At 44.3% G+C, this 9382-nt stretch overlaps 1 protein-coding gene across 3 annotated transcripts in view; it reads right to left on the bottom strand.

Moving 5' to 3' along the window:
- Positions 1 to 1846: 1846 nt before the first annotated feature.
- The window catches only part of GRIA1 (glutamate ionotropic receptor AMPA type subunit 1), a 64657-nt gene continuing 57121 nt past the window's right edge, over positions 1847 to 9382 (bottom strand). For 2 of the 3 annotated variants that reach the window (XM_010164510.1, XM_029084156.1), the window contains 2 exons: positions 4792 to 4926; positions 2192 to 2380 (listed from right to left, as the gene is read on the bottom strand). In XM_010164510.1, the coding sequence (XP_010162812.1) occupies positions 2192 to 2380; positions 4792 to 4926 (324 nt within the window). Of the gene's footprint in view, positions 2381 to 4791; positions 4927 to 9382 lie in introns of all 3 variants that reach the window. The other variant, XM_010164509.1, reaches the window with a different exon arrangement.

Below are 9382 nucleotides of genomic sequence, written 5' to 3'. Positions count from 1 at the left end.
AAGTAGATTAAAAGTGATAACCAATACAAAGTGATCTGAAGAGGTGTTTGGAGTGGCTGATAGCAGAGTTCATGTTCCGTGATGAGAGATGAAGATTACAAAGGTCTCTAGTGGTGGAGAGAGGGAAACATATTGTCACAAGACCTGTGCCCAAGTTTAAAACTTGACTTTGACTTGCTGGTCTCTGAAGTGTTGCATGACAAGTGGGTAAATGGAACAGATACTTCAGACTAGGCTGGTGTTAAAGGTGGTAAATGTATTGCTCTGCACATTCTTACACTAATGGAAACTGATATTCAGGCAGATCCTCCTTGTAGACCTGTGCCAGCCATTTGCCTGCATCACTTTCTCTTCACCTGCATCCCTTCTTTTCCTGCTTCAATCTTGCTATTTTGCAGGAAAAAAAAAAAAAAAAAAAAAAGAGAAAAAGCAGCTCAGAACACTCCAGTAACAGCTCAGTCACTTGATGGATATTTGCTGGGTCCTGTGAGAAGCTTTGAACTTTATTTGCCATCAGTGATGGACCTGTGAGATGGGACAAGGCTAAGTGGGTTCACTGTGGTCCCTGCCCCACAGAACTTCTCTCTCCCCAGATGCTCCCCTGGGAATCCTTCTCTTCTGGGGAGGTGTCTCAGGCCCACCAGAGTGAGAAGTATTTGTCTGTCCATGCCAGTGATTCACAGAATGAACCTTTTGTGTGGTTCTGGAAAATCGTCCTTGCCCCTTGGGTCTCCACACTTGTCTCTGGACACCCAGTTGCCTGTCTGGCAGTGCAGGTTTCTGCAATACCGAGTTTTGGATCAGCAACATGCTCTCCTGGCTTGTGGATGCTTCCCCCTCCCTAGGGATACATGAGTGGGGATCTGCTACTTTTGGCTTTGTACCCAGACAGGCCACAACTTGACGGGAAGGCTGAGTTTGACCAGCCCTGATGCTGTTGAATGTCATGGACATTTGAATGAAGCTCTTGTAGGGTCTCCTCCTTGGTTTGTTTCAACAGTTCCTTCCAGGAAGCTATTCTGGCCAACTATCTACAAAAAGTCCCTCTTAATTAGAAAAATGGCCATAAAGAGATTTCAGAGCAAAAAGACAGGGATATTCCCATTGCAGCCCCATGACTTCTAGCATGTTTTACTGGTTAATAGGCAGCCATCTAGAACTGGATGTCTTGAGATGGTCTATTTCCGGCTCAAGGTGGTTCCCTTATGTGACCACCAAAAAGGGAGCACACACAGAAGCTAAGCAATGAAGAAATGGTTCACGATTGCTTATTAGCCCCCAATAACCTAGACAGAAGAGTCGCATGTAAGGGGAATGTGGCATTTACTTTCTCTCTTCTATAAACAGCAACCAACCATGATCTTAGACCAATCATCTGCTCTAGTCTGCCACGCATGACGCTCTCCACTCCAGGCACGTGATTCTTCTTTTGAACCGCCACTCATCATCTCTGGAAGAACTATCACTTTGTCCTCAGGTTACCTGGGGTTTCCAAACTCACTCATTACTTTGCCCCTGTAAAACAGCCTCGTGTTTTTGTTAGGTTCTTTCTGTCATCGAGTCCTTCCTGTTGCAGGGAGAGCTGTTCGCAGCTCCATCTGCCTTGTTGCAGCAACTCCACAGCCCGAGTTCACAACAGAACAACAGAAGGCAGAATCACGATGGACAAAAGGGGTCAATGCTGACGCCCTGTAGGGAGTTCAACTTGCCATTTATCAGATTTTCTTTTTTGCTGTTAGTAGCTCAGACATTATGGTTTGCAACCCAAACTAAACCAAATTGAAGGACTGAGCAGGGAAGGGGGAAGGGGCTGATGTTACCCTGACACCACAGGAATTAGTAAGAAAAAATATATATATTGCACACACTAAGACTTATTAACAACCAAGTTAAAACAGAATGGCATAGTCCTCATTAGTGTTCCAGTGGTTCTTTGATCAGGGATGGTTCACGAGTCTGTTAAATCCCATTACGCTCTCCTTATTGCAGTACAGACCTGTTTCTGTTCTCCTGCCGTTGGATCTGTTTGCAAATAAAAAGGGAAATAGATTTGATTTCCTAGAGAAGATCCATCCAATTGTCCCTTCTGTCATCATTGTTTGTCTTGTAGGTGTTGGGTTTGTTTTTGGCTCTGGAAGGGGTGGAGTTGGGCTGCCCCTGCTCTCACCCAGGCAATGGGTCAAAAGGCCAATTATAATCCTGTAGCTCCCAGGGACATGCCGGTGCTGTGGCTCATGCACGGGATCGTCTGCATGGATTTGGGGAAATCGTGGCTGACCACACGTCCGTTTTCTCCACTGCCTCCTGCTGCAGCTGGCCTGGGAAGTGTTGATGTCCGTATGGCTTCATTGATTGATTGCTGTGGAATTAAACAAAAACCCTTTTTAGGAAAGACGGGGGGGTCTCCCCCTGTCCTTAGTAATGTTGGAGAAATTACAATATAAACCAGTGGTGTCTTTCTGTCACTGTTCTCTCCCTCCTTGTCTCCATTCAGACTCTCACTTTCTGCATTTCTCTACTGCATCTACTCTGTTAATTTGCCCCTCTTCTACATTCAAAATTAAATGTTTTGGCAGTATTTTGGGGCATAAAGCATACGTGCCACATGCAAAAACTATTCAAACTCTACAACATAAGAACAGTCATCCTGGATCTGAGCAGAGGTATTACACACACTTCCCCCATAGATGTGCTATTACTACTCCTGCACTGTTATGTATGGCGGGTTCTGACTCACTGCAAGCATATGTTTTAACTTGCCTCCTGTGAGGAGCTGAGCATGTGCCTACGTTTTTGTCTACAGCGATGCCTGAGGTAACCAGGAAATGCAAACCTAATTCAGGAAACTAAATCTCATCTTCCTGTTCCAGATACCGTCCAAAATATTTGATTTCAGAGATCTAAGGAAACCACCTGTTTGGAACAATTAAACTAAAAGATGAAGTCAATTTGGTTTCTTTGAATTTTAGCCACCTCTAAGGGTACCATCATCCCTTCTGGACTGGGATATCCAGGTGAGCAATTATCCACAACAGATAAATCTGGAACAGCTATTCAGAAACAGTCAACTTAGTGCCTTGCCAGGTGTGGAGCAGCCTCCTGTGCTGGTGGATCTTGCAGCTTGCCCAGCAGGGTCTGTAGAGACTTGCTGAGCAGATACTGGGTTTAGAGGGGGATCTGGCCTATCTCTCTGGGTGCTTCTCTGGGCTTTGCTGAATGGCTTTGTGGGGCAGCCACTGATGGTGGGACCCAGCCAAAGGGACAAGCTTAGACAAGATGTTAACGTCGGGAACAATAATTCCTTCCCATAGTAGCTGGGTTCAACATGGCAAGAGCACTGCAAATTAACACTGATGTGAATTACTGGGTCATTTCAAGCACCACAGGGAAGCCAACAGTAGGGCAGAATCTCCTTAAAGACTAAAACTATGGAGCTATTGCATTCTGACACTCTTTTGCAGTGTATTTGTGACATACCTAGCTTTACAGTGTAGACAGCAATTAGAATTTAATTATTGTATATTCAGGGGCATTAATTGCTCACATTATCTTATCCCTGCACTCAATGTACCTCTCATTGCCTGTAGAATTTTCTGAACCTCAATGGGAAAAGAGCTGTCGCACATTTTCAGTGAATTAAAAATATTATTGCTGACAAAACATTAAGCACGTTGTGAAATGGCGACATAAAATCCAAAGAAACGATTACTTATTTTCTTTTTGTTTCTGGGTAAGTTTCAGTGCTCAGGGAAGTGAAAATTTCTCTAAATTTTATGAAACTCACTGCATACTTCATATACTCATCCTGATTTCCATGCTCATGGGAGAGGACAAGATGAGGAAGAAAAGGGACATGTTACTCTTACAGCACAGATCCTGCTGCACCCTTGTACATAATGGTATCTGTATAAGGGATCACCTCTGCTAGTCATCTGAGTCAAGATGTACTTGTTCCACAGATGCTGCATTAAATGTCTATCCCCAAGCCTCTCAAATCTAATCCACCCTTGACACGACACTCTGAAATTTAGGTACACCAGAATTTAGGGCTGAAACAGCTCTGCTGGGTTATAGGAAGTACATTTCTCCAAGACCATGTTGGAGTACAGAAGAAAAAAAAAAAATTACAGGAGACATTAGGGGCCAATTTCTCTTAGAGAGAACCCATAATTCTGAATTTGGAGACCCACATCATCCATTCCAGGGCAACAACGCTCAGAGAATACATCCTTGTTGCCAACCTGCAAATGGTGCCAGCAGGGTGCCAGCAAAGGGAACAACAGGATCTAATTCATTACCATGATCCCCAACACTCTGTGATTCTGTGATTCTGTAATTCATTACCATCTTCCCCCAGTTTTATCTTGCTGTTAACTGCCTGGGTTTGGGGATTTTTTCATATTGCAGTGGTGGCTGTATGACACCAACCCCAGCACACTCCATCCATGCTGCACAAGCATTGCCATTGTCTGCTGTCATTAATTTTAAGAAATGGCAATGTGTTCCTATTACCATTTGTACTACGATTTTGCTTTGTATCTGGATTTTGAATTATGCATTATGCCACATGTCTGATCTGGCAACGGCTCCCCACTACAGCCCACTTGACCCTCTTGTAGCTTCCTCTGATGCTCCTATTCCTTTCTAGCAAGTCAAGTGACACTGTCACTTTGTTATCCCTATGTCTTGGCTTTCCAGCCATGGTCTGGGCTGCATCCGTCTCTGAAGGTAGCTTTGGAGCCAGGGTGGGATCAGAAAGAAGGTGTGAAAGGCCTGGGAATGGGTTGCCACCTTCATCCGCTTTGATTCACTTCTGGACTTGTAACAAAACTCGATTAAGGCAACCAGCATGGCTAGTCCGAGCCCTCCGATGAGGATATAGAAAACCCCCGCCACATTGCTGAGACTCAGCGCGCTCGTCTTGTCCTAGAAGAGAAAGGAGAAGAGAGGGAGGGGAGGGCACATGGGAAGGAGAACAGCAAAATTAGTATGAGATTGCTCTGGGAGGGATGCTACAAATATAACAATGTTGGCATTATATCATCTTCCTCTTTAAATGAACAGGTGACATATCTAAGAGCATTTTCAATTTTTAATTCAGTGTTTAGTAAATCTAACGTTTCCCTCATACAAACAAATAAACATTTCTTCAGCAATGTGACTATTTGTAAAGGTTTGGGATCTCTGTTTTTCAGCTAAATTAAATGCTCATTTTACCCAAAATGCCTAGTTTAAATTATTGATTAAAGAAGGAAAAAAATAAATGTTCTCAGTCTCTGACATTTGCTTGTCCCTGATGTCTTGCCTGAAATAACCTGTTCTCTTGGAAATGCTCATTCCTTCATTCCTAGATTGTTTCCCCCGCAAATTCTGTTGCTGAGCAACACATCGGAATAGCTGGGTTTTTTCTTTTTCCTTTCCTCTTCAATACTGAGGTTGAGGTGACACCTGAGCTGTCCTCAGAAACTCATTTGATTTCTGTGTAATAGGGCAGTTATTTCATATGCAATCAAGACCCATTGATGCGTGTCTAAGCTAATTATTTTGTTGGCAATAAATAGGGCTATTAATGGACCTCAATTCACAGGCAGCAGCTACATTCTGATTTTACAATTGCCTAATGAATCGTCCTGGCTTTCTGGGGAAAAGGCAAGTCTCAGAAAGACTTTTCACTGCTGGGGAAACTGAGTCCCCACATCTAACTCTGATGTCACTCAGTGCAGTCTTCAAAACATACTCTTCCAAGCTGAGTGGGTGGAGTAGGGGTGTTAGGATAATCCAGGCAGCAGCAGGACCCAAAGGTTGGCTCAACTCCATGTATGAGGCTCCAGCTTCTAGGACAGGCTTTCTCTATAGTGCAACCCGACGGAGGTCCCTTTCTCCATGCTGGTTGCTGCTCTGCAATATCAACTCAATACCTATTTGCTGGTACAGATTCCCCAGGGAAAGCCCAACAGGTCAGTGCAAATCTGTTGGAGTGCCCAGGGTCTAATCAGCATTGACAGCCCCGCTTGCTGGACGTGGATCATTTTGAGATGTAGCCACATAGTTAAAGAGTAATATTTATGCCTTTAGAAGTGTCTGCAATTGGGAAGGAAGCCTCTGCACGGTTCTTGGTGTTCTCTGCTACTCCATGGACACGTGGACCAGTGGGTGACACAGCTTGTTCCTTGCCCTTGTAGGACAGTGGATTCACTTGTTTTGCTTAGTAGATTTTACAACAAGCAACTCACACTTTTCAGGAAGGGCAAGGATTCAGGAAGCAGAAAACTATATTGGAGCAATATTGAAAGGGTCCAAAACCAAAGACCAATATAAGCATGAAAGTTTTTGATCCAAGACCAGTCTGCCTGGCACCGGCACTGTCTTTCAGGCAAGTATGTTCTCAAAAGAATTCTATCTTTTGCAGTATTAGGGTTTAATGCAAAAAATTGACCCACAAAGCATGAAAACATTTCAATTTTCAAAATTAAAAAAGCCCTCCTGTTACAGAAGAGAAGTTAGCATCTTTAAAAAAAAATAAAAATAGAGAGTTCCAGTCAAGAATATTAAAAAAATGTTTTTTTTCTACTGCTCCTTCATCTGGCCCCACTGCCCGCGTGAGCTGCAAAGCTTCTGCCCAGCTGGAGCTCTCGCTGCAGGCTCCAGTGCCACGGGGAGCAACTTACTATCCTGAATCCTCTGTTGAAAGATGCTGAGGTTTGGTTAGGGGTCACCCCCGCAGAGTTTCAGTCACTGGAAAAAATTCCACAAGCAATCTCTCTTTCCATGCTTCGCTGATTGACATCGCTTATGCGAGATTCACCGCTGTCACTGTGTGTGTTGCACCGCTGCAGATGTGACGGTCACCGCTGGCAGACAGGTTTGGTTTCTCCCTTGTATAACCTCCGTACGCTGGTCAGTTTGTAATCTTGCCAATGCTTCCTATGTGCTCTCAGTAATGAGATTTCTGCAAATATCCTCCTAATTTCTGCAGTTTCCATATTTGAAGGATTATTTATCTGGTCTGTTATAATCTATCTTCATGCAATTTTTGCCCCAGGCTTTACTGTACCTTTGTTCAGTCATCTCTGCTCTGCAGATTACTGCATATACTTTTAAGCACCAGCTGAAAAATGTGGGGATTTTTTTAGTGAAGATTTAGAAAAGCGGAGCAATTACTCTGTGAAAACTGGGTTAAAATACATCAGGTACTTTGCCTCTTCAAATTCCATCTGGAGGGGTTGCACCAACTTTGGGGAGGGACAAAGACACTAGAGGTGGGTTGCCCTCCTTGACATCCTAATCTTTTAGCCTGGCTCCTTAATGAGAAGTGGCTGATTAGCACATGCTCTGCACTCAGAAGGAAGGATGGAGACAGGGAAGGAGGTGGAGCAGCTTATTTGTCTGTGTCTTACTAATAATTTTCAGCCCATACTGTCAGCTTGATTTGATAGAAGGGTGGAGATCTCCAAGATATCAGGGACCTCCAAGCTTTGTGGAAAATGAAAGAAGCTGTAGAGAAGAGAAAACCTATTAATACTCTTACGCAAATAAATGTATCAGCCCAATCCATATTAGGCATCAGAGACTTCACATGGGTCTTCAACTTGTGGCCCCAGATCCTTATGAGACCCTGCTTCTTTGGCTTTACTGGGCATGGGGATATGCAAATTTCCAGTTCTTTCAGCCATGATATTCTTGCTTTTCCACCTCCGGTTTGTGGGTCATGGTCCAACAGGGCACTTTCTCAGTTGCTGAAATGGCAGAGCAGTCTGACAGCCAGGAAAGGCTGTGCATTCTTAATTTTCACTGTCCTCCTGATACCAGCAGTATATCAACCAGTAAGAAGGAGGAGATGACCTAAAACATTTTCCTGTACCACTATTTAATAAAATTAATTTCAGAGCTGTTGTATTTTTCATGCATTTACTTTGCAGTAGTATTATTATTATTATTATTATTATTATTATTATTATTATTATTATTATTATTATTATTATTATTATTATTATTATTATTATTATTATTATTATTATTATTGCTACTGTTATTATTGAGACAATTTGGGTGAACAGAAAGTTGTCTCATCCAGAAGGAAAGCATAGTGAGGCACAGTGGTGGGCCAACCTGCTGGGAGGGAGAGAGCAGCCTGAGTTTCACCTCTGCCACCATAACAAGGTTTCTCCCAAGGAGCCAAAGACACGGGCAGCCTCAGTGGGACCCTGAGGAACACCAACCTGAGGGGACGGGGCTGATGCCACAGCCTGTTATCATGAGCCAGGCTGAGAAGTGGAATTGTTCCTGTGCTGTCGCTTGAATTTTTGCTCATAATCTCCTTTTTCTTTTCTTTTTTGTTTCCTTCCTTCTCCCAGCAGGACATGCAGAGGCATTCTCTGGGTGGGATTGTCATCTTGTTTCTTCCATCGGCCATGGGACCAGACCCACACGAGGGGTAGGAAGTGCTGCATGTCCCACCGAGGCTCTGCCTGCTGTATCCACACATGCTCTTGCCCTAATAACGCTCATAATAATAAAAAGTCACAAATTTTGCTGTTTGAGAGGACCCTCCCCTCCTCTCTGCTCGGGCTCTGTGACACCAGATGCAATCCCATGGAGCTGCCCATCACCGAACCAGCTTGTTAGTGGGAGTGTAAATGTCATCGCTCGTCTCCCGCAGCGGCAGAGAGCTGACGTGGGGGGAAGATTGGCAGGTGAAAAGAGAAAGAAAAACCCATCTTTCCGAAAGCTCAGCCTTGTTGCTGCAGCAACCAGGCACCTTCCCGTCTGTTCCTCTCAAATGTGGCACCGTGTCCATCATCCTCTTTGTCATTATTTATCCTCCTTGGATGAAAGGTGTTAAGGCCAACTTTGCCCAGTTTCCCAGCAGGGCTGGTCATTTCTTTTACCCTGCATGACCAGACCCCATTGGCAGCACAGGGTGAAGGCACCTTGAGGTGTTGCAGTCTTCATAGAAGATGAACTGTCCTTAGAGAGGGTTATGGCTCCAGAAGTTGAGCTTTTACACCAAACACGGGGCTGCTTTTATTCAGGCAAGATCTGAAACTCCGCAAGGAAGGATAAGGTGCAGCCCATCAATTGAACACTGCTGTGGGTCTGCCAGGGAATGGGATGGATGACTGGTTGTAGGGATGAGGCTGCCCAGCATGAAAAGACACCCTTGGGTTGAGAACCTGGCAATTCCCTGCAAAGGCACGACAAGGTGGTAGCAGGATGTGTTCCCTATTTTTTTTTTTTTTTAAACAAAAGTGTAATTCTTGCAACCGGAGGAGTGGGAGATCCCTGTGGCTTTAATGAAGGTCCTTTAGATGTGTGAAGCTCTCTGGCTGCCCCTACAAGCAGGTTGCACCTTGCCATCCTGGTCTGGAAAAAAGCTTCCTTT

The sequence above is a fragment of the Antrostomus carolinensis genome, unplaced genomic scaffold, assembly GCF_000700745.2.
Source record: "Antrostomus carolinensis isolate BGI_N321 unplaced genomic scaffold, ASM70074v2 scaffold9153, whole genome shotgun sequence".
Taxonomy (NCBI): domain Eukaryota; kingdom Metazoa; phylum Chordata; class Aves; order Caprimulgiformes; family Caprimulgidae; genus Antrostomus; species Antrostomus carolinensis.
Note: the sequence above shows the minus strand (reverse complement) of the source record. Positions and strands in the feature narration are given on the sequence as shown.